The sequence below is a fragment of the Rhinatrema bivittatum genome, chromosome 13 (genome assembly GCF_901001135.1).
Source record: "Rhinatrema bivittatum chromosome 13, aRhiBiv1.1, whole genome shotgun sequence".
NCBI lineage: Eukaryota > Metazoa > Chordata > Amphibia > Gymnophiona > Rhinatrematidae > Rhinatrema > Rhinatrema bivittatum.
Genome location: NC_042627.1, coordinates 51,704,787 through 51,731,140, shown reverse-complemented (window position 1 = coordinate 51,731,140; position 26,354 = coordinate 51,704,787). Strand labels below are relative to the sequence as shown.

Below are 26,354 nucleotides of genomic sequence, written 5' to 3'. Positions count from 1 at the left end.
TATTATTTGGTGACTAATATTTATTTATTTATTTATTTAACATTTTTTTATATACCGCAGTTCTAGTAACAATGTTACTAATCACTTCGGTTTACAAGTAACTTTGGGATGACATAACATATGTGTGTGTCTTACAGAGAACAGGAAGTATGAACTGGGATTTGGTTAAGATTAATATAAGTGAACATATAATAAATATAAATATAAATATAAATAACATTGATCAGAATACGATATAACATTTAAAATAATGAATCTAACATAACTAGCGATTTTATAATCAAGTAGCAGTCCTGTAATATGTGAGCAGTCATAGGGGGGATGTGTCATATATGAATATGATATTCACATAATATTCATACAGATGATGCGGAATCTGTTCTCACTAAGGATTTTTAAAATTATTTATTCTTGATTGATTGTGTCCAGAGAATTAAAGAGTCAACACATAATCTAGATCACCTAATCCACAGTGTCTCGTCAACTGAGGCCATCACACAGAATCAAGAGAATGTTTATGATCGGATCATGACTTAATTTTATTTCAGATAATGATCAAAATTATCTGAAATGCTGTTTGGATAAAAAAGTTAAAAAAAGAGGTCAGACCAGTGGTAGTTCCATCTGTTTTTGCTTCTGAAGTAATTAATTCTAATGGATGCAATCCATAGAAGATATGGATGTCACCAAATCTGTAGATCTCTTTGATAAGACCTTATACGATATCTATGAAACGTTAGCTCCAGTTAGAGAAATCTGTTCTTGCTGTGTATGTAGAGGTAAACCATGGTATTCAGCAGATTTGAAGGAACAGAAGCGCAGTTTGGGAAGGACAGAAAGAAAATAGAGGAGGAAAAAGAGCAAAAGGATTTAAAGGATTGATATCGTTTGCACCTGGATATGTATAAAAAGAGTTGTTTGGAGAGAATGAGGAATCTGGTTCTAACAAGAATGGAAAAATCTCTATCCAAACCTGCTGAGTAATTTCAAACAGTAAATTGGTTAATCACAAAACCAGACTTGTGAGGCACTAGCTCAATTTTTTGAGGAAAAATAGTAAAGATCCAGTCACAAATGTAGTATATTCTATTCGCTCAGGCACCTTCTATAGCTTTGGAAAGTTGTGGTAATAGATGGTCTGTTTTGCAACAAGTTTCACTTTTAGGTGTGACATCAATAATAATCTACATTTTATATTCTCAGTATTAGAACCGTGTCCATTTGCCCATGTGAGAACTTTAAAAGAAGTTTAATTTAAATTTGTACAGAGTATAATAAATAAAGCCTTAGCTGAGCGTCTTCTACCAACTTCTTTGAAGAAAGTGACTATAGGACCGGTATAAAACAATTTGGCTCTTAAACATCAGGTGGTCTCAAATTATGAACCAATCTGTAATATCCCAACCCTTAGTAAAATAACTGAAAAATGTTTGCTTGCTCAATTAGAAGAGTATTTAGAAACAAATAAAATAACTGATGACCAACAGTTTGGGTTTAGAAAACATCATGGGACAGAAATCCTACTGTGAGCTGGATCAGGGAATGGCAGGAGTCTTAATCCATTTGGATTTAAAGGCAGCATTTGATACTTTGCATCATGGATTATTATTGAAAAGTATGGCTGACATGGGCCTTGATGGCACTGTACTGTCATGGTTTACCTCATATTTGCAAGACAGACAGTATAGGGTTCAAACTACTAACTCTTGTTCCAGTTGGAAAAAGATGGCTGTAGACATTTTACAGAGCTCTTGTTAATCTTCAGTTATTGTTAATATTTACTTGGTCCCAATTTACACTCTTTTCCATTCAATGGGTGTAGTTTTCTACATCTTTGTGGATGATATCCAGTTCTTTATCCCCTGTACATATGGGAAAGTGCCAGTGGAAAAATTCCAAAGCAATATGAAAGATACTGACAATGGCTATGAAATAATTATCTGTCCCTGAATGTGCAAAAGACATCCATGTTATGGGTAGGGAAATCTGCACTGCTGGATATGGGAACAACGATCTGTTATTCTGGAGTTACACTAAATCTATGTACTGAAGCACTTAATTTGGGGTTTATAATTCATTCCAAATTGACTTTTTTGCCCCAGTTAAAACAAATAGTGTGAAAGGCCTTTTGCAAATTAAAAGTATTAACACTGATTAACAGCTAGCCTGTTTTGCACAATAGTTCATACCTTGCTATTTGGGCAAATAATTATTGCAATAGCTTGTACATTGGCTTGCCTAAAAAATATATGCAGGCAGTTCAGCTCGTACAACACACTGCTGCACAAATCTTAAGTGGCATCAGTAGAAAAGGTCACATTACTCCAGTGTTGACAGGATTCCACTGGCTCCCTGTAGCCCAAAGAGTACAACTTAAAATAGCAGTGCATGTACAAAATTGATATATGGGGAAAATCCTTGCATTTTAGCCAACACTTTGCAAAAATATGTTCCCACATGAGCCCTGAGATCGCAGGACACTAACTTGCTTGTTGTTCTGCCGTTGCAGAATTATAAATTAAAGTTGACACAAGCAAATAATTTTTCTTCTATTGCCCCAGTATTATGGAATGGGTTGCCAGCGGATATGCGGGGAATAAGAGACATCAAGCTATTCAGAAAGCAAGCAAAGACATTTTATTTTAATATTGCTTATTGTTGATATTTTATTATATATTATTGTTTTTAATGTATACTGTTTTTATTGACTGTGTATGTACTGATGTTCTCTGCATCAATCTTATCTGGGGATAACGGGCTATAAAATATGTCAAATAAAAATAAATAAATAAATAGATTTGCCAATGTTAAATCTTATGAATATTGCCCCCATAATATCTTCTTGGTGGTTTTTGGCGCATTATGGGGCTTTGCCATGGTTGGTTGTGGTCTGTGTTTCCATAGAAAAGCTGCGGTGTGGCTAAGTGAAGAGTCCTCATGGCAGTTTCGTGTGCATAAAACTGGAGCATGGTAGCAGGATGCAGGTAACCAAAAAGAAAAATTAAGGTCGCCAAAGCGCATGCCGCACTCCCAACTGCTAGGTAATTGAGAGGATGATTTTCAAAGCTATTTACCTGGGTGAAATGGCTTGGCTGAAATTGCCCTATTCTGCCTGGCTTAAAGTATATGTGGCCTTCTATACCATGTGCTTCATGCTAGGTTAAAATGAAGGATTCCCCTGGGAGTGCTTCAGTCAGCGGGGAAAAAGTGCTCTTACTTGACATTTTCAAATGTCCGCGTGCTCTCTGACCACCTCTTGGCTGCCCATGCCAATAGAAGATGTCAAGAGCATGCATGGCTTTCGCAGGCACACTTTGAACATTCAAATTTTCAAATGGCAACAACACGAGCTGTCTCCCTTTGAAAGTTGAATGCAGTGTGCGTGGGCTACAAGGGTGAATTGCAAATAATGTGGGCTATTCAAAATCTCCCCACTCCATACTGCTAAATACTACAGTGGAAATGACTAGAAAATGCTAACAATGATATCTAACAGTCACTGACAAGCTGCCAGGCGATACCGCCGTCCCTGTAACATTGTTGTGCATTTATCACTTCTTACTTCAGGATCTTTTTAAAATTCATCAACAGTGACACGATAATGCATCTCATAGCAACTGGAAGCTTTGATTTATAAATAATGCTGCAATTGGGATTTGCCACTTTGGAGTTCAAAATCTATTTTAATAGCTACTGTGCATTGGGCTGACTTGAACACTAATTGCTATCCGACGCTATCAGTTTGCCTTTTTTTCAGAGCCACAGTATTTGAACTTTTACTTTTTTAGTTAACCAGATACTGTCATTCCAATTTTTTCAAAACTCTGTGCAGTCCCAAAAAAAAGGTCAGAATCTGTCCGTGTATTAACCAGCATTTTATTCCAAAACCAATTATAATGAAGTACCAGTGTCAGCATTCTTTATTTTGGCCGTAAAGCCTTTCTCCATTTCAGGAGTTGAATTCTTGATGAAAAAGCAGAATCACTCTACCATATGACCCCTGGTGGTGACCATTAATTTGGCACTGCAGCTGCTGAAAAGAAAATGTCTTACTAGTATGGGGCCTGATTTTATAAAAGGTTTTCTCCCATAGGCACATGGTGGGAGAAAAAGCTTTATAAATCAGGCCCTAAGTTACTTATTTTATAGGTTTCCAAAAAGCTATGTCAAATTTATCATATTACACTTAGTGACTGTCATGAAATGACTCCCACCTGTACCTTCAGACTCCTCACACACGCATTTATCAGGCACATCCTCCATCTCTTGGAAACTTGCCGATTTTGAGCAGTTGTCATGCTTGACCACACTGACAGGAGCTATAAAGAAACAATGATAAAGGACAAAACTTTGTAATACATTCAGAAAGAAAAACATCCTCTTCAGTGTAATAGGCCTCTCAATAATGAGAGCATGAGTCATCAATTATAAAAAAAGATTACAATAAAACAGTACATGTCCAGTAAGGTGCCTAACAGGCAACGCGTGCACAGACATTATCTTGTGTTGCCTCAAATGACGGCTTTAAGAAACAGATTTTTTTTTTTTTTTTTTTTTTTAAACGTGAGCATGTAGTTTTCTCACTTGACCAAGCTATAATCTCTGCACCTCCACCTGGAACACCAGTGTCTAGGGATGTGAATCGTGTCCTCGATCGTCTTAACGATCGATTTCGGCTGGGAGGGGGAGGGAATCGTATTGTTGCCGTTTGGGGGGGTAAAATATCGTGAAAAATCGTGAAAATCGTTAAAAAATCGAAAAATCGAAAAATCGAAAAACCGGCACATTAAAACCCCCTAAAACCCACCCCCGACCCTTTAAATTAAATCCCCCACCCCCAAATAACTTAAATAACCTGCGGGTCCAGCGGCGGTCCGGAACGGCAGCGGTCCGGAACGGGCTCCTGCTCCTGCATCTTGTCGTCTTCGGCCGGCGCCATTTTCCAAAATGGCGCCGAAAAATGGCGGCGGCCATAGACGAAAAAGATTGGACGGCAGGAGGTCCTTCCGGACCCCCGCTGGACTTTTTGGCAAGTCTCGTGGGGGTCAGGAGGCCCCCCACAAGCTGGCCAAAAGTTCCTGGAGGTCCAGCGGGGGTCAGGGAGCGATTTCCCGCCGCGAATCGTTTTCGTACGGAAAATGGCGCCGGCAGGAGATCGACTGCAGGAGGTCGTTCAGCGAGGGTTCCGGCGCCTCGCTGAACGACCTCCTGCAGTCGATCTCCTGCCGGCGCCATTTTCCGTACGAAAACGATTCGCGGCGGGAAATCGCTCCCTGACCCCCGCTGGACCTCCAGGAACTTTTGGCCAGCTTGTGGGGGGCCTCCTGACCCCCACGAGACTTGCCAAAAGTCCAGCGGGGGTCCGGAAGGACCTCCTGCCGTCCAATCTTTTTTCGTCTATGGCCGCCCGCCATTTTTCGGCGCCATTTTGGAAAATGGCGCCGGCCGAAGACGACAAGATGCAGGAGCAGGAGCCCGTTCCGGACCGCTGCCGTTCCGGACCGCCGCTGGACCCGCAGGTTATTTAAGTTATTTGGGGGGGGGTTCGGGAGGGTGGGGGATTTAATTTAAAGGGTCGGGGGTGGGTTTTAGGGGGTTTTAGTGTGCCGGCTCACGATTCTAACGATTTATAACGATAAATCGTTAGAATCTGTATTGTATTGTGTTCCATAACGGTTTAAGACGATATTAAAATTATCGGACGATAATTTTAATCGTCCTAAAACGATTCACATCCCTACCAGTGTCTACTGTGGCTAAAAGCCTGTGCATTGTAAAAGTACACACGTAAAATTAGATGGCTGAAAGTCCCATTTAACCAGATTCTTCTCCAGCATAAGTATGACTAAGCCTTTGAAAATTTACTGCACAGTGGACCTAAGTGACATGCAATTTAGTTAACAAATCTACAGCTGGGAAGAAGCTGAAGTTATTCAGTTTTTTGCCTGGCAGTTTCCTTCTGTTTCTTTTGGGCTTCCTGCTCAATTGGGACTGCCGTCTCTCAGGCTATTGTGCCATAAGCATTCATTCATGGACACCTAAAGTTTGCATTTCCTATTTCATATTCCCCTTGCTGTTCCAACCTGATCTGGCCATTGCAATGCCTGCCTTTAGCTGGGGGGCCACAAAGCATGGTTCCTCATATAATGTGGATGCTGAGTCCGACCAATAGTTATCACCACCATGTTCCCCACCCTGAGGTTGTGAACATTGCCTTCACAGCATATCCCACCCTGGCCCACCCAGGCTGCAGAAAATCTAACCCAGGATAGAATCTAGGTCATTCACATGAATCACTACCACTAGGCCAGCCTTTAATAATACTATTTTATAAACTGTGATGTAGCGAAGTATCCCTAAGAAATTAAAAATAGATTTTACTGCATAAATATGAAAAAAACTCAGGAATGTAGGGGATGCTTGTAAACACTGAATACCAACAGACAGTAAGAGAAAAATCTTTAATCCTTTAATATAAAATATCTCATAATAAGAGCAGCGCAGCTTACAAAACAATGCAGAGTAAATGCCAGCTCAGCTCTTTTGAGCCATTACACTCAATTAAATGCATTATCACCCCTAAACTTACATACCAATAGGTTTGTTTTCAAAATATTTTCCAACTGATTGGCATTATAGTTCTATCTCATATATGCTAATACAACCGGATTCTTGGAAGTCATATGATTTCTTTTAAACTGAGCCAAAGGCAAAAATGAAACTTAATACTGATCTTTAACATACTGGTCAACTTTTAAGATATCTTAGAATTTCAAGAGCCTTGACTATTTCTACAAATCTGATGAGTACACTCTCATTGTGCTTTAATTAACTATTTCTTCACAACCAACAAACTAGCCTGGCCTCAGAGATAGCCCTCTCAAATCACCCTTTCAGGAGCAAAACAAATGTTAGTTTATTTTATTTGATAAGACTGCCTTTCTTCCATTTAAGAACCAAGTCAACCTCAGAAGGAAATACTCTAGCAGCTTATTTTTGAAATCTGAACTGTAAACTGCATAACTATGGGTCCCATATATCTAAATAAATCATATCATAATGTATGTTAGTCTGATATTTTAAATAGGAAAATATAGCAAAATCAACATTGAAGTTTAATGTATTATTAATGCAAATTTATTTCTAAAAAAAACATAGGACAGTTCCAAAATGCAAGTATTACTATCCAGAGGATTTAAACTTATGCTAATTCTAACATATTTTTATAAATAATTATATTCATTATATTGTTTATCATTGGTAGCTCAAGGCAAGTTACATTCAGGTACTGTATTTCCTCATACCCACAGTGCTTAAAATCAAACAGGGTCATTTATTAAAATGCATTATGGTGTTATTGTGGGCGTTAGGGCCCTAATGCCCACAATAAATATTGCAACACATGGTGCAAATGCAAATTTTTAAAATGTATTCAAAGGAGCTTGATTGGGGAGGGGTTTGGGCAGGATAAATGAAAATGTGGGGCATTATCGCACCACGCGATAGCATAACACATGCTATCACATGCTTTTAATGCCAGAAATAACTATATCTCTTTTCCTGGCATTCAGCTGTGCGATGTGCCCGAAACAGAATTTGCGATAATATTGCAAATTCCATTTTGAGAATTTTCAGGCGGGGAGAGAGGAGTAGAGTGGAGTAGAGTAGGTAGAGAGAGAGAGAAAGAGCCTCTTGGGTGGCACAAATAGTAGTCAATTCTTTACACCACTATAGGAGGGCCAGCTAGTAACTCGAGGTGAGGTTTTGGTGATGGTCTAGGCTTTTGGGGCCAGTTTTACATGCACAGTGAGACGTTCGAACAGCACAGTACACATCAGTGAAGATTTGACATGATTTGCAGTGAGGAAAGTCATACAAAGATGAGATTTCTACCATGTTCTCTCATCCTAGCTTGATAGTATTACGGTAATTAATAAGCAATAGTAGCTTGTGATTTATCTAATGTTTGGGTACATGCCAGGTACTTGTGACTTGGATTGGCCACTGTTGGAAACAGAATACTGGGCTTGATGGACCATTCATCTGACCCAGTATGGCACGTCTTATGTTCTTATGTTCTAGTACCCTGGTAGAGAGTCCATTGTACAAATCTCATCTTTGCGTGACTTTCCTCACTCTAAATCATGTCAAATCTTCACTGATGTACGCTATTCTGTTCGTACGTCTCATTGTGCATGTAAAACTGCCTCCCAAACCCTGGACCAACACCAAAACCTCTCTTTGAGTTACTACGTGACCCTGCTATAGTGGTATAAAGAGTTGACTACTATGAGAGCATTATAAAGAGGTTTTTTTTTCTCTCTCTCTCTCTGCCCAAAAGTGAGAAATGCCTGTCTGAGCACTTTGCAAGTTGCGAAGTACAAATATCGCGGGGTGCAAAAACTTTAACACACAGCGTGATAAAGTACCTCTGCAAAGCACTAATATAGTGCACATTGCAGTAAATCTTGAATTATCATAGCCACGCCCTTTTTCCTTATCATGGGCATTATCCATGCAATATAATTATTGCATTTTGATGAATCTAGGCCTAAATTTGTACCTGAGACAACAGATGGTGAAGTAAGTTGGTCAAGGTCACAAGAAGAGTCAGCAAGATTTGAAGCCTGGCTCCTCAGGGATCTCAGTCTGCTGCTCTAACCGCTAGGCTACTACTCCTGCATACCACCAAGGTTTCTTTACAATAAGTAAGCATTATGGGGGCAATTTTTAAAATCTCAAATTATTTGCAGGCCGGGGGTACTTTGAACCTGCAACCAAAGTTTGAAAGGGAAACTCCCTGAAGTGTATCCCTTTGAAAATCCGAGAACTGGCTGACAGCATACACATGGGGGACTTTAAAATGTAACTACATTGCTTTATTCATTAGTAATCAGTTGGATTGATTACTATAACTGTCTGCATGTTGGACTACTTCAAAAGGTAATTCATCAGTTGCAGCTCTTTCAGGATGCGGTAGCCTGGCTTCTTGTAAGGGAAAAGCATGGGAGCAGGTTACATCTCTTCTAAGGGAATTGCATTGGCTGCCAATAGATCCTTGAATACAGTTCATGCATTGTTTTTAAACTGTTGAATCAAGAGGGCCCAAACTATTTGAGAGGGTTATTTCAAGACTTCCAACTGGCACATGCAATGAGATCCTCTCAACAGTCTCTATTAGTTGTACTGTCTTTGTCAGAGAATAAACTGATGGAGACTAGAAAGAGGGCTTTTTACTGGTATGTCCTGACACTGAAAATTATATTCTATTTTATCTGAATCGAGAGAATAATTATTCAGCTTTTCAGAAAAAGGCTAAAGACAGGCTTTTTTGCTGGGTTTATGATTAGGACTGATGGTTATGTATCTTTGTATCTTAAATTTATTTAGTTATATATTTTATATTTTTAAGCTGCTGTATTGAACCTAAGTTTTCAACAGAAAATAGGCACTCCTAGGCATCCTAACTTAGGGGCATATATGTAGGACTGCTATTCATTTGCCTAGATTTAGGCACCAATTAGGTGCTTAACTGCTAAAAATCAGTGCCTAACTTGTTCCTGCCCTGGAAGAACCGCACACCTATTGATTAAGCTTTGAGAACTCAGCGGTGAGGACTGTTTGCATTTTCTGTGACTTGGGTGGCAAGGGGGCAGGGAAGGAAGGAGGTGAGGTTTGGCACAAGGTTCTAACTTTGATTTTTTTCAGCTTGCGAGGATCACAGCGATGCAGGTAAGAGGGTCACTAAGGCCACAAGAGACTTTTAATGACAATTAGTAGGGGACTGGGGGAATTCACATATCCTTCAAGGCCCTTTTGAATCCCCACAATAGTTTATGCAAACATAAGTGATACACAGAATGCATGTCTTAGGGATGGATCATTTTCAAAGACATATGCATGTGTAGAAACCTATTTACCTGGGTGGAATGCCAGTTGAAAACTATCCCCTCACCCCAAGCAAATGTTGGGGTGAGGGGATGTGTGTTTCGAAATGTGTGTATTTTTAACCGCATTTATAGGAGGTGTCAGAAATCAGAAATAAAGGCATGTGTTTTCAAAACTACATACACTATTTCCCATATAAATGTGATGGGACTTTGCCAATCACTAACATTTGCTCCCAAGTAATTTTTTCAAACAATGGGCAGTGGGAAGGGATTTTTGGTTTTTGAGAATCCAACCCTTCCCATAACGCCACCCTTTTGGGGGAAAGTCTTCAGTGAGATACAAAATCTCCTGGAGCATGCTCAGTGATTCAGTGGGTTGTTGACTAAAGAGTGGGAAAGGAGTGGGTTGGAGAGAGGAGGAAAAAGAGTAGGAACTTAGCTGTTGGGTCTTTGCCTCATCCTTGGGCGACTTAAGAACATAAGAAATTGCCATGCTGGGTCACATCAAGGGTCCATCAAGCCCAGCATCCTGTTTCCAACAGAGGCCAAACCAGGCCACAAGAACCTGGCAATTACCCAAACACTAAGAAGACCCCATGCTACTGATGCAATTAATAGCAGTGGCTATTCCCTAAGTAAACTTGATTAATAGCCGTCAATGGACTTCTCCTCCAAGAACTTATCCAAACCTTTTTTGAACCCAGCTACACTAACTGCACTAACCATATCCTCTGGCAACAAATTCCAGAGCTTTATTGTGCATTGAGTGAAAAAGAATTTTCTCCAATTAGTCTTAAATGTGCTACTTGTTAACTTCATGGAATGCCCCCTAGTCCTTCTATTATTCGAAAGTGTAAATAACCGAGTCACATCTACTCATTCAAGACCTCTCATGATCAATAGTTGGGATTTGAGTAGAGTTGAAGAGAAGATTTTTTTTGAGAAGTTTGATTTAGTATAAAGAGAAGGGCATCCTCCCAGGATCCTGAAAGGGTCCAACCAAAGACTTTTTGCCTGAGCGAAACATACAGCAAGGGTGAGATGAATTTGGGACTCTTGACCGGAAAACTCAAGAGGCCTGCGGCTTTTTGGAGCTTTGGGTTACAGTTTGAAAGTTTTTGACCAGTTAGACTTTGTTAGATTTTTGAGCTTGGGGATCTTTTTCTAATTTTTGACCCATGCATTCTGGAACTATACTCCAGTTACCCTACACTTCAAGGAGAGGGGTTCCTGAACATGAATGGTGGTACAGGAGAAAGGAGACATGTAAGGAGATCTAGAATTGAGAAGGAAACTATGATTTTCATCACATAATTTTTGTGCTATTTTTCATTTTTTCAATTTTGGCCTAGATACTCATTTTCAAGTTGAAGTAAACTGTTTTTAACATCATTCAGGACTCTGGTTATTTTTATTTTTTTATTTGCCTTTGCTGAATGATTGGGTTGATTGCTACTTAACCCTTTTAGTAATTTCTGCATCCTTGCTTCTAATTTGGACCCTTGCACACTGGGACATTAACTTTAAAATGAGCACATGGGTGCCCATATATGCTTATATGCAAGAATTTTAAATCATGCAAGCAATTGTGTGCATTTGATTTAAAATATGCCTGTTGCACGTACCGGTATGTGTGCTCCTAATTTTAAGCAGTTACTCAAGCAAACATAATTTGCGTATCTTCCTTAGAAATGTGTTGGCTTTAACATGTGCAGGAAAGTGGATTTTAAAACATGCTCGCATGAAGGACATTCCCAGCTTTGCCAAATAGTCCTCCAGTTTGCCCAATCTCTCTGAAGGTCATTCAGACCCCTCTGGTTATTCACTCTCCCCTGTTTACCCAGACCCCTCACCCAGTGTTTTCTGGCTTAAAACAAGATTTTGCAGACTTACATCTCATCAAGCACAGAAGTAAAGATACATGACTAACAGCCCGCTGTGCCTTGCAATTGCTGGATTTACATGTGTAAAAATTGCTGGATTTACATGTGTAAAAATTGACTCTGCGCCAGAATGCCCCTGACACGCCCTGACTCTACCCCTTTTTCCCATGCACTGGGTTGATCACATGTGTAATTGAGCCGTTTTAAAATAAGAGTTGCTCATGCTCGGCACAGATACTTGTATAATTTGGCCTTTCAACACGAGCAACTCTTTTAAATGTCATTCCTCGGCGGCCATCATCCAGATGGAATGTGAGTTTGTGTATGAAAGAGCAAGTGACTGTGCCAGGGCCCAGGAAGATAACATGCACTAGGGATGTGAATCGTGTCCTCGATCGTCTTAACGATCGATTTCGGCTGGGAGGGGGAGGGAATCGTATTGTTGCCGTTTGGGGGGGTAAAATATCGTGAAAAATCGTTAAAAATCGTTAAAAATCGAAAAATCGAAAAATCGAAAAACCGGCACATTAAAACCCCCTAAAACCCACCCCCGACCCTTTAAATTAAATCCCCCACCCTCCCGAACCCCCCCCCCAAATAACTTAAATAACCTGCGGGTCAGCGGCGGTCCGGAACGGCAGCGGTCCGGAACGGGCTCCTGCTCCTGAATCTTGTCGTCTTCAGCCAGCGCCATTTTCCAAAATGGCGCCGAAAAATGGCAGCGGCCATAGACGAAAAAGATTGGACGGCAGGAGGTCCTTCCGGACCCCTGCTGGACTTTTGGCAAGTCTCGTGGGGGTCAGGAGGCCCCCCACAAGCTGGCCAAAAGTTCCTGGAGGTCCAGCGGGGGTCAGGGAGCGATTTCCCACCGCGAATCGTTTTCGTACGGAAAATGGCGCCGGCAGGAGATCGACTGCAGGAGGTCGTTCAGCGAGGCGCCGGAACCATCGCTGAACGACCTCCTGCAGTCGATCTCCTGCCGGCGCCATTTTCCGTACGAAAACGATTCGCGGCGGGAGAAATCGCTCCCTGACCCCGCTGGACCTCCAGGAACTTTTGGCCAGCTTGTGGGGGGCCTCCTGACCCCCACGAGACTTGCCAAAAGTCCAGCGGGGGTCCGGAAGGACCTCCTGCCGTCCAATCTTTTTCGTCTATGGCCGCCGCCATTTTTCGGCGCCATTTTGGAAAATGGCGCCGGCTGAAGACGACAAGATTCAGGAGCAGGAGCCCGTTCCGACCGCTGCCGTTCCGGACCGCCGCTGGACCCGCAGGTTATTTAAGTTATTGGGGGGGGGGGGGTTCGGGAGGGTGGGGGATTTAATTTAAAGGGTCGGGGGTGGGTTTTTGGCGGGTTTTAGTGTGCCGGCTCACGATTCTAACGATTTATAACGATAAATCGTTAGAATCTGTATTGTATTGTGTTCCATAACGGTTTAAGACGATATTAAAATTATCGGACGATAATTTTAATCGTCCTAAAACGATTCACATCCCTAACATGCACCCCACCTGACTGGAACCTGTAGCACCTCTGGATGAGGTAAAAAGCACAAGCAGGGGATCGGCCACATAAACTGTACCCAGACAAAAAAAGCATTTGCAAATTTCATGAATCTTTATATCCATAGACTTTGTAGGCAATTTTAAAAGTTAGCTACAAAGCTCATTAGTAGAAAGTTCCTGCAGACTTTGTAGCTAATTAGGCTGTTTCAAAATTGCCCCAAAATGCACAAGAAATGTGAGCCTTGACTTAAGTTGGAGATCAGTGGGAAATTCAGGTATACACATTGGCTTGAAGTAAAATTTTCAATATCATTTACATGGTTAACATTATGATTTACTCACAAAACTAGCTGTCTGAAAATGACCCTCCCTGAATATGGCTCAGGAGTGCATTGTATGGAGCAGGAAATCAACAAAGAATACATTAGAAAGGGGAAATCAGAGTGTCCTGATAGTGAGGATGTAGAAAAAGCAGATTCCAAATTATGTGGACCACTTGCTAGTAAGCAGGTTGTGAAAAAGCATAAAACATGAGTTTAGGTGGACTGCATGCAAATGCAGGAAGTCTAAATAATAAAATAGGAGAGCTAAAGTGTATGGCACTAGATAAAGATATTGACGCAGCTTGCATCTCAGAGACCTAGTCGAAACAAGACAACTAATTGGACACTGTGATATTAAAGTACAAAGTATATTGAAATGACAGAGCACATAGAAGTGATGATGATGTGGCTTTATATGTTAAGGTTTCCACAGAGTTTGAGTTGGATACAAATTCTGCAGGAAGCAATTTACTCCCTCGAATCTTTATGGATAGCAATTTCATGTGGATGGGGAGGAGTATAGCAGTGGAGGTTTACTAACATCCACCTGACAAGAATGGTATAAAACATAAATGGAGATTAGATAAGGCTATCAAATGTGTAAACACAACAACAATGGGAGATTTCAGTTATGCACAATGCAGTACAGACTGAGTGAATGCTTCATCAGAGCATGTCAGGGAAGTTAAGTTCCTAGACACCATAATGATTGCTTCATGGAGCAATAGAATTAATGAAAGGGGGCTCCTATTTTAGATGAGGTTTTCAGTGAAATGTAGGATCTTCTCAAAGAGTAATGGTGGTAGAGCTGCTGATCTCAGAAATTTGTAGTGAGCGGGTCATAAATCTTTAAAATAAATAAATAAATAAATAAATACATAAATAAATAGATAGATAAATAATGCTGTCAAATTTGAGATTATCACTGGAGGGAGATGAAGAAATAAAACTACTGTGGTAACCTACGACTTTAATAAGGGTGACTATAATAAAATGATTAAACTAGTTAGTAGAAGACTAAAAGGAGAAGTTACAAGGGTCTACATGAGGTGGGAGACTGTTAAAAAGTATCATTTTGAAAGCCCATACGAAATGCATTCAACAAATTAAAAAAGGTCAAAAGAAGAGCATGCATTTGCCACAATGGCTAAATGATGCTGCAAAAAAGGTTATTAAAGCCAAAAATGCACCCTTTAGATAATGGAAAGTAAGATATAATGAGAAAAATAAGGTGTATAAGCACTAGCAAGTTAAATATAAAACACTAATTAAGCAGTTGAAGAAAGAATTTGTGGAGACACCAATGCAATAAAAATGAATAATAAAAGCTTTTTCAATCACATTAAAAACAGTGGGATTAGTTGGCCAGTAGATGACCAAGGAATGAAAGAGGCACTGAGGGAGAATAAGGCTATAGCAGAAAAACTAAATTAATTCTTTGCTTCATTCTTCATTGGGGAGGATGTTGAGACCTATATATACCAAAACCATTCTTTGTAGGTGATGATTCGAGGCAGTGAAACAAATCAATGTGAAACTTGATGTTAGATCAAATTGATAAACTAATTAGTGTAAATCATTGGATTCTGGTATTCATCCCAAGGTTCCAGAGGAACTCAAATATGAAATTGCAGACCTGCTATTAGTAATCTGTTACTTATCATTCTAATCTGCTCTGTACCTATGGACTAGACACTAGAGGATAACCAATCTGATGTCAAATTTCAAAAAGGACTCCAGAGTAACCCAAGTTTCTATAGGCCTGTGAGCCTGACATCAGTTCTGGATAAAATGTAGAGCTATTGTTTACAACAAAATTACTAAACATATGGATGAAAATGGTTTAATGAGGAAGAGCCAGCATGAATTTAGCAAAGGTAGCTCAAGTCTTACTAATCTATTAGAATTCTTTGAAAGTGTGAACAAGCATGTGGACAAAGGTGAGCCAGTTGATGAAGTGTATTTAGATTTTCAGAAGTCATTTAACAAAGTCCCTCAAAAGCAAATCCTTAGCAAACTAAGGCCTGGATTCACCATTCTAACGAAGAATGGTGAATCCAACGAAAATGGGGGGCAGGGAGGGCAAAGGGGGACAGGCCTGCAAAAGCCGGCAGCCATCACACCACCGCAGTGATATCGCTGCCGACTTTCGCACCCAATAGCACCACCGTGCTATTGGGTGCTATTGGGCGCGCTACTGGTGATGATAACATGGCTTACCTTATCGCCGCCAGCGAAGACATCTCAGAGTCCTCTCTGACTCCTCCCCCTAGCAAGCTATCACACGCAAAAAGGGACTTTTCGCACGTGATAAGCTTTACAAATGACCCCCTAAAGTCATAAAATTGGAGAATGTTTTAATGTAGATTGGTAACTGGCTAAAAGATAGGAAACAAGATGTAGGACTAAATGGTCAGTTTTCCCAATGGAAAGAGGTAAATAATGGAGTGTCGGAAGCAGCACTGGAAGCATAAACTACCCACAGTTTACGCTTCCAGCACTGAAAGCATAAGAAACCCACAGTTTACATTCCCAGTGCTGGAGCACTGAGAGTGGGTAAGTTCATACCTCGCTCCTGGGCAAGGTTTTTTTGGGGGGTTTTTTTAGATTTTAGTGGTGGGTGGGTGTTTGTGGCCTGGAATATTAAAACTTCAGGTAGATGGGAGGGTCTACAGGGATGCCCGATTAAATTAAACAGAAACTGGGAAGGGATGGGTGAGGGGGGTCTGACCCGTAGATCCCCTACACATTTCTTTTAGGAGGGATTTTAGGGTAGGAAAGTGCACTGCAGGGCTATATATTATATTGTGGGGGGGGAGGGGGGAGGGAGAGAATTGGCCTGCAAGTCACTTTTACATTTTTTCAAATTTTGACAGTGCTACTTAACCAGATATCTATTGAAGATATCTGATTAAGAAGCTGGTTAACCTGCCACACAAGTAGGCTGATGCAATATTGTGCACTCAGGCTAGTGCACAGGTTAACCTGCAGTTGGACATGTGTTTTGGACGCGTGTCCTTAACCCCTGATGCAATAAGGGGATCAGCACGTCCAAACCAGTGCATAGCTAAGAACGCTCATCACATGTAAATGCCCTGTTGATGAGGCTATTAACTAGTACTCCAATGTAAAAAATCACCGTGACCCAACATACGTTTTAAACCTCAAAAATTAATGCTGATGTTAAGTCTTGAGGTGCCTCAAGCCTTGAATAGAAAAGCAGAAAATACTGCTTTTCTGTGGTTTCTGTGCCTGACCTCGGCCTACACCAATGTGTCTCTTCTTCTGCCTGGACATCCATCTCTGCAGAGGCCCCACATAAGTCCAGCTGGCCTCAGCACCCGAGGGCTCAACCTAAGAGGAATGTGGGCTGGTAGTGGTGAAGCTCCAGTGGGGTCTGTGCTTTCCATCAGCCTCACCTACTGACGGTGGGGACCTGTAAGGCTTCTTCCCACAGGTAGCATCATCACTCCCTCGGCCAAGGGTCCACCAGCATAACAAGCTGATTTTAGCTGTTGCAGTTTTGTTGCCCAACTTCATGCCCTTCAGTTGCTTCTGTCTGCCTTGGATAGCTCTCCAGCCTTTTCCCTCTGCTCCAAAACAAGAGGGAGAGGAACAGGTGGCAGTGGCACATGCTCTCCAACTTTCAATTTCTTTTGCCTTGAGCTACCTTCCACTGCTGCCACAAAATGTCTGTTTTCAGTTTGCGGGCAGGAATAGTGCCTTTTTTTTTTTTTTTAATCACTGATACTATATATAGACTGGGCTGGATCTGCATCACTTCCTCTACCCCTGCCAAAGCTGCCAATATTTTCTCTCCCTTTTCTTGACATGATGGAATTTGTTGAAGTGCACTGCCGCCTACAGGGGGTTTGGATATTGCAAATTAATTTATTTAATACTGTAACTGATCCCCCACTCACAGTACCACTCACTATATAGAGAACTGTCTGTCACACATATAAACATGCACAAACACACATACAGTGTATATGTGCTGTGCTGTGTGCGCTACTGCTAACTAGGGATGTGAATCGTGTCCTCGATCGTCTTAACGATCGATTTCGGCTGGGAGGGGGAGGGAATCGTATTGTTGCCGTTTGGGGGGGTAAAATATCGTGAAAAATCGTGAAAAATCAAAAAAACGTAAAATCGCAAAACCGGCACATTAAAACCCCCTAAAACCCACCCCCGACCCTTTAAATTAAATCCCCCACCCTCCCGAACCCCCCCCAAATGACTTAAATAACCTGCGGGTCCAGCGGCGGTCCGGAACGGCAGCGGTCCGGAACGGGCTCCTGCTACTGAATCTTGTTGTCTTCAGCCGGCGCCATTTTCCAAAATGGCGCCGAAAAATGGCGGCGGCCATAGACGAACACGATTGGACGGCAGGAGGTCCTTCCAGACCCCCGCTGGACTTTTGGCAAGTCTTGTGGGGGTCAGGAGGCCCCCCCCAAGCTGGCCAAAAGTTCCTGGAGGTCCAGCGGGGGTCAGGGAGCGATTTCCCGCCGCGAATCGTTTTCGTACGGAAAATGGCGCCAGCAGGAGATCGACTGCAGGAGGTCGTTCAGCGAGGCGCCGGAACCCTCGCTGAACGACCTCCTGCAGTCGATCTCCTGCCGGCGCCATTTTCCGTACGAAAACGATTCGCGGCGGGAAATCGCTCCCTGACCCCCGCTGGACCTCCAGGAACTTTTGGCCAGCTTGGGGGGGGCCTCCTGACCCCCACAAGACTTGCCAAAAGTCCAGCGGGGGTCCGGAAGGACCTCCTGCCGTCCAATCGTGTTTGTCTATGGCCGCCGCCATTTTTCGGCGCCATTTTGGAAAATGGCGCCGGCTGAAGACAACAAGATTCAGTAGCAGGAGCCCGTTCCGGACCGCTGCCGTTCCGGACCGCCGCTGGACCCGCAGGTTATTTAAGTCATTGGGGGGGGGGTTCGGGAGGGTGGGGGATTTAATTTAAAGGGTCGGGGGTGGGTTTTAGGGGGTTTTAGTGTGCCGGCTCACGATTCTAACGATTTATAACGATAAATCGTTAGAATCTCTATTGTATTGTGTTCCATAACGGTTTAAGACGATATTAAAATTATCGGACGATAATTTTAATCGTCCTAAAACGATTCACATCCCTACTGCTAACACTACACACAAAAAAGCTGTTAAACACTAACAGAACCTAAAAGGCTGGAGCCTGGTAAGATTATTTTCTTCAGTCTCTGAGTGTGTAGTTCTCACCTCACAGACAGCCAGAGACAAAAAAAATTACTACGATGTTGTCTACAACTGCAATTTTCACACTGTCTATCACCCTGACCCTCTCCTAGTGAAGAAAAAATTCAGAATCAGCAGCAGTGCACTGCCTCTCTTTCTGACACAGTGAGTGTTTAAGATCACTGCAGCATAGGGATGTGCAGAGGGATGCCATACGTTGCATTCAGGATTTGTATTTGTCGGGGGGGGGGGGGGCAGATACACTGCCATTCAGCAAGGGAGCCCCCAATACGTTTATATGTTAATTTCTTATTCATTCCTGGCTAAAATTAAATTAACTACAACCCCCCCACCCTTCTGACCCACCAAGACTTACCAAAACTCCCTGGTGGTCCTGCGGGGGGGGGGGGGGGGGGTCCGGGAACCATCTCCTGCACTCACACCCTCGGCTGCCGGAATTCAAAATGGCACCAATAGCCTTTGACCTACTATGTCACAGGGGCTACCGGTGCCATTGGTCAACCCCTGTCACATGGTAGGAGCAATGGATGACCGATAGCCTTTGCCCTTACCCAGACCCCCCACTGGACTACCAGGGAGTTTTGGTAAGTCTTCGGGGGGTCAGGAGGGTGGGGGGTTTGTTTAAATTGGCTCCTTTAGGCAGCCAAATAATTCGGCAAAGATTCATTGTATTCATGGGGAATCGCGATACATTTCGCTTCCCCACGAATACACTGAATATGGCCCTATACCTTGCGGATTACCAATTCATAGGGAATGAATGCACACCCCTACTGCAGCACAGAGAAGATCAGAAGCTTCCAAAAACCAATGCCAAATCAAAAAGTGTATAAGCTTTTTTTAAAACTCACAGAGCTTTTAAATATGTCCTTCCCTATAAACTGCTAGGGAGGAAGTACAGAACTACTTGCAAATACTCAGATTTTAAATTGGAAGTGGGTCAGTATCACGTAATCCAGATAGTAGCTATAGGCTGGATTAGAAAGATGCTTCACTATGGTTTGCCTTCTGTGTGGTTTCCTTGCCAACTTGTGCTGACTAAGCTCTGACAAGGCTGTTGGTTGCTAAGTTACCTGTATCTGTTTAATTACTTAGAGCTGAACCATAGACTTCAATGAGCCATAGATTTGAAAGAAAAACAAAGAAATGAGCCTGAGAATCTTCATTTGTGGGACTCCTCCATTCATTTGAGGGCACCACGAATTAAATGAATATGGACTAATTTGTTGTATTTTAACCATTTGTTTCAAATGAATGCTCACCCCTACTAAAGAGCATTGCCACACAGATGAATTTTCAATTGATTATCTGGCTAACTTCTAACATAAGCCAGAAAAATCTAACTGGGAAAAATCTTCTCCACCCACTACTAATTTATGTACCTTAATTTGTATACTTTAAAATTTAACTAGTGAAAAAAGGGCTGGACCAAAAGAAATTCCGGGGTGAGTTTTGATTTATCTGGTCAACCTGGATTTTCAGGGTTAACTGGCTAACTGTGAAGCATAACTCTAGTCACACAAATAGCTATCCTAAATATAGCCTTACAAATTACAAAACTAGGCAGATTTTCACCTGAAAATCTAGCTGGTTAGATACAGATAAAGATCAAGAGAAAGCTAACCAGGTAAAGTTACCCAGTTATTTTAGCCTCTGAGTGGGTTTTTGAAAATTGCTCTGCGTAAATAATTCATTTAGAAGGCAGATTAGCAAAGAGGAAAATGTTCTTCTGAATGGAGCATCCCGCTCTCCCCACAATTAACAGAACACCCCTTATTAGCAGGGATTCTTCAAATTCCCTGACAGCGTCCCTCACCCACCTCACACACCTGTACCTGGTAGAGATCCCTTGATTGGCTGTAGCACAATGTTGGAAATCCTCATTCCTAAACATTTCTTCTCTGTTTTCTACTGCTAAGGTGATATTTAACTTTAAAAGTTTTTCAGCCCCCTATTTGAATGTAGTCCATGTGGTACAGAATACAATTTCAGTTACTTATCAACTGGTACCAGTTCCAGTCTCCGATGGAAGCAAATGTCTTATGAGACTGCTTCTTGGTGGCTCAGATTCGCGATTGGCAGAAGACAGTGGACTTTCAGTCAGCAAGCTAGTTACCCATGGATGTGGCTCTAGGCTGACACACAGATTGACTGGTTCACACTAATTTACTTCACACAGATTCCATTTATCTCTTAGAAGATCCCCTGGCAGCAGCTTATAATGGCATATCCTAGGATGTCTGCCTGCCTGAGTTTTTAAAGCGGCAGAGCTTGACGAATCTAAGTCCAGAGAACTGTTCACAGAGAGAGAGAGAGAGAGAGAGAGAGAGAGAGAGGACTAGGTGCAATCAGAAAATATCAAGGGGCACAGCTGGGACGCGCTAGGCTGCTTGACAGGTTTGAGCAGTTGAGCATTAACTATGAGTGTGTTCCTGCTGGTGACCCTATGTCATTAGGACAAATTGGAATATCACCCCCCAAAAAAGCAAAACAAAAAGTGGGATGTCACACAGGTATTACCATGCACAAACTGCAAGTTCAAATTCTTGGAAACATATAACCTTTAAATTTTTAAACTTATTGATTATGAGCAAAGTAGTAATTGTGTAACTGTCACTGATTAAAATATTGAGAAACGTTTGCTCATTCGGTCAAAAATAGCAAACAGCCAACATACTGCAAATATATTTAAAATAATCTCATTTAACTTTAATAAATATTAACATATCATAACAATGTATGTGCATATCTTAACAATGTATGTGCATTTGCAAAGTCCTCATCACTTTTTCCATGACATTTTGCAATACTTACAGGTCGATACAGTAAAGTGTGCTCCGTCGGAGCGCACTGTCAGCCTGCTCTGGACGCGTGTTTTTCCCTTACACCCCTTATTCAGTAAGGGGGAGAAAACACGCGGCCCACCCCGCGGCACCTAATAGCGCGCCCTCAACATGCAAATGCATGTTGATGGCCCTATTAGGTATGCGATGCGGGATCCAGTAAGTAAAATGTGCAGCCAAGCCGCACATTTTACTCTAAGAAATTAGCGCCGACCCAAAGGTCGGCGCTAATTTCTTCTCGGCGCCAGGAAAGTTGCACAGAAAAGCAGTAAAAGCTGCTTTTCTGTGCACCCTCCGACTAATATCATAGCGATATTAAGTCGGAGGTCCCCAAAAGTAAAAAAAGTAAAAAAAAATAAATAATTTGAATTCGGCCCGCGGCTGTCGGGCCGAAAACCGGACCGCTCAATTTTGCCGGCGTTCCCCCCCCCCCGGTTCCGAGCCCGTGGCTGTCAGCGGGCTCGAGAACCGACGCCGGCAAAATTGACGTCGGCTGTCAAACCCGCTGACAGCCGCCGCTCCAGGCCAAAAGGAGGCGCTAGGGGACGCGCTAGTGTCCCTAGCGCCTCCTTTCCCTCGTTTGCACCGCGTTGCCTAATTTGCATGCTGGAGCATACTGGATAGCTCGCACCGGCGAAGGGTCGGTGCGTGCGCCGGGAGAGCGGGCGTTCGTCCGCTCTCCCGCGGTTTTACAGTATCGGGCTGTTAATGAGGAAAAGCCTGACTGCTAAAATCCCTTTAACAGAAGATGCATATCAGCAAGCATGGGATTAATGTCTTTAAAAATATTAAAAGGATGCTAGGACATTAATTTGCACTGAAGCCCAACCAAACACAGCATAGATTGCCTTCAGGATCACCATCAAAAAGCAGAGTAAAGCTGAAATGAATGCTAAAATTTGACAACAAATGCAAGATGTAAGATCTGAAACACATTTAGTACTGATGCGGTTAAAGACTCGGCAGTAGTGCTAGTTGATGAAAAAGTAGGATTAAGGTTTTAGTACTAGTCTTGACCCGATCACGTTGTCTGCCTGCTGTCTTAAGCTTTGAAAAACATCTAGGATCATCTTCTTATAAGCTTCAACTCAAAGATGTTTAAACAGTTCCCAATCCAATTATAAAGAGGTAAATGCAAATAAGGGTCCTACTGAGCCCAACCATCTTACTTTTTAAAACGAAAACTAAATAATTGCATATTACACAACTCCTTAATCTTATTTAAACCCAACAGATCACTGTTTTATATCACACAAGGCTGGCAGAGTTAAATTAAGCTTCCTATATTAGCCTGCTTAATTTTTGATCAATTTCCTCTTTATTATGTTACTTGTAATCCAGTGCAAGTGATGATGTCTAGATATTTGACAAGGATTGTACCTGGATATATAAGGATTCATTTTCTAAAGGTAATGGATTAAACTGGTTTGTCCATGAAAGGATATATATACATACAATTTTAATTTCCCATGTCCATGATACACATTTCCAACTGCCTCCCTTGAAACATTTGTTAACAGTAAGTACCTCTTTAAAAATTAGCACTGCACACAATGCACTTGATTCACTAAAATGTGCTACTCTAAGGTAATGCACATAATTCGAATAAGTGTTAGGAGATCATTTTTAAAGCTATTTTCTCACAAAATACTTAGTTTTATGTGCGTAAATTGCTAATATCAAATTGTCCGAGGCTCTGTGTATGTAAACGGGCATGCGTAACCTGGTTTTCAGTGCACTTTTACATGATCTGACCAGAGGTATTCTGGGGGTAGGTGAGTGGGGTCAGAGCTGGGGCAGAGCTGGCACATGCACGCATATTTTCTATTTTTAAAAAGAATGTGCCATGTAAGTGTGCATGCACACGTTTTGTCCTCCGATGAGCAAGTGTAACTTTATACAGATAAGTATGTCCAGATACTTGGTCAATTATCTGTGGATTTTCAAAGCAAACTTATGGTCGGACATGAAAACAGTGAGCACTGTCTTGCTCATCACAGCCAATTCTGTTCTGAGAGCTCTATGAAGATGGCTGTGAATTCTTTTTGGCTGCTCATTGCAGATCTAAGATGTTATATTTTTAGATTGTATCAAAGCAAACAAGGAATTTTCATGCTAAAATCAACAAATTCATTAGAATTGTCTTTTTTGCAATATGCTCAAATTAGTGTTCAAAATAGTCATACATTTTTAATTGCATCAAATTATAATGATACAAAAATACTCTACATAAAGGGCATGTTGTAAATGAAGTTGCATTATATGGTAAGTACCAGTAGCTATTCTTATATAAAACTCTCAGGGCACTGTTTCAAATAGATTTTGTCATAAAACTTGACTTGCAGAAAGCTGAAAATAGAGCCTTAAGGGTGAATTTTGAAAGCATTATGCACTTATTCACTCTAGGGAGATTTTACAAACATCACACATATATGTGCAAGTACCAATGCGCAAAAATCTTTCATCTTGGAAAAAAAAAAAGGGGTGACATAGAGGCAGGTCAGGGGCGTTCCAGGGAGGGGCCAACATATACATGCATAAGAACGATTTTATATCCTGTAAAAGCAGTATGCATGTGGCTCTTCCCTGCACATATTTACTTCTGCTATATATGAGGGCCCGGGATGGAATGTACGGAGCCTGAGCATAATGGGGTGCCAGTCCCGTGCTGCTCCATCCCAACTACCCGAATAGAGTACGGCTTCCTCCGTAGATTAAGCGTAAAGACAAGGAGGGCGAAGGGAGGAGGCAAGAGGCATGCACGAAGGGCTCCCTTCGATGACGTCGGCTGGCCTATCTAAAGCTGTGAATGCTACTGGTAGGCCTCTTGCACATCACCCACCCATCCTTAATAATAAAAAAAAGAAAGAAAGAGGGGGATAGCAGGCAGTAATTGGAGAAGATATAAGGTTCAATTTCCCGATTGGGGAGGGTGAGGAAGGGGATGTTTGACGGGACAACATTTAGCTAAAACTATGTTAGTAAGTGTATATTACCATGTATGTTGTTGCAGGTTGCTCTTTATTGCAACGGTGTATCCAAGCCGGGGGGGGGGGGGGGGGGAAGGATAATTTGAGAAGGTTGTGGAGACAATCCCAGAAACGGGTTTCATCACCAGGTCCTGAAGTTGGGAATATGAATGCAATCACCATGCATGGCTGTGCAAGGTCACAGTGGTCTCGAGGAGGGCTGTCTTACTTGGTAAATACGACGGACAGCCAGATGGAGGGACAGCCAGTTGGAGGGGGCAGTGGCATGAAATGTTGAGTGAACGAGTAGCAGGGCTCAGGTACTAGGGACGTATTGATATGTGCTAGAGATTAATAAAAGCTGTGCCCTTATTGATGCAAATGAAAGTGTCCAGTGTCAATTTGTAGGGTCATAGATGGTGTGTTCGGGAGTGCAGACAGGAAGGTGCACAGCGTTATTATCAGGTGTAATTCCGAATAAAACTATTTATTTATTTATTTGTTTGTTTGCTTGCTTATTTATTTGTGGTTTTTTATATACCGATAATCATTTGGAACATCTAATCGGTTTACAGGGAAATGGTAAATTCAGCAACAGGCTTTACATATAACAATTTGAAACAATAAATTCTATATTCTGTATTTGACTATAAGTAAATTTATAGTCAAATACAGACTGCATGAGGGCTCTAGGTAAACTGGGGGGAGTGCAGTATAAAGAACCAGGGAGATCTTGATGACCTACAGATAAACTGGGCAAACTAGTGGCCAAACTGGTTAAACTGTTCATTTCCTTCACATGCACATGTTATAAAATTACCTCACTTGCGCATGTGAAAGCCAACAATTCCTAAGATGCTTCTGTAAATGCTTAAAATTAGGAGAACACAAACTCACACTAGGTGTATTTTATATAATACATGCATGGATGATATTACATTGAAATTGTTGGCTCAGTGTGCTGTGGCAGTCAAAAAAGAAAACAGGAATTATTAGGAAGGGAATGGCAAATAAAATGGAGGATGTCATAATGCCTCTATATCACTCAATGGTTAGACCACACCTTGAATACTATGTGCAATTCGGTCGCAAAAAAGTTATAAGTGCACTAAAAAAGTACAGAGAAGAGTGACCAAATGATAAAGGGCATTGAATGGCTCCCCTATGAGGGAAGGCTAAAGAGGTTAATGCTGTTCAGCTTGGAAAACAGACAGCGAGAAGGATCTGGCAAAGTTCTACAAAATCATCAAAGGTACTTGAACAGGTAATGGTGAATGGTTATTACTTCGGATAATACAAGGATTAGGGGCATTCCATGAAGTTAGCAAATACTAGGGGGTGTGCATTCGTATTGACCGGCATATGAAAAAACGCTACGCATATTTTTTTTTTTACTTAAAAAAGTGATGAGACATAAACGATCGGATTCCAACATATCCAACATAGCTATGTTGGATATGTTGGAAATCGCGATTGTTTGATCCAAAATTAAAAGTTAAAACCCCCTCACCTTCCTTACTACCCCCCCACAGACTTACCCCAAATCCCTGGTGAACTAGCGAGGAGTGAGGAGACGCCATTTCTGCATCCTCTGCGAGGAGCACGTGACGTCGGCGCCACGTCGAGTGACGCGGCGTCACGTGATTCCCCGCGGGGGTCGCGCCGGAACAGCCCGTTCGGCCCAAAAGGAACTTTTGGCCAGCTTGGGGGG

At 41.8% G+C, this 26,354-nt stretch overlaps 1 protein-coding gene across 1 annotated transcript in view; it reads right to left on the bottom strand.

Annotated features, from left to right (window-relative positions):
* Window positions 1-26,354, bottom strand: part of WDR72 (WD repeat domain 72) — a 340,497-nt gene that overhangs the window by 10,401 nt on the left and 303,742 nt on the right. The window contains exon 19 of the mRNA XM_029574500.1: window positions 4,215-4,319. Within this exon, the coding sequence (XP_029430360.1) occupies window positions 4,215-4,319 (105 nt within the window). The remainder of the gene's footprint in view (window positions 1-4,214; window positions 4,320-26,354) is intronic.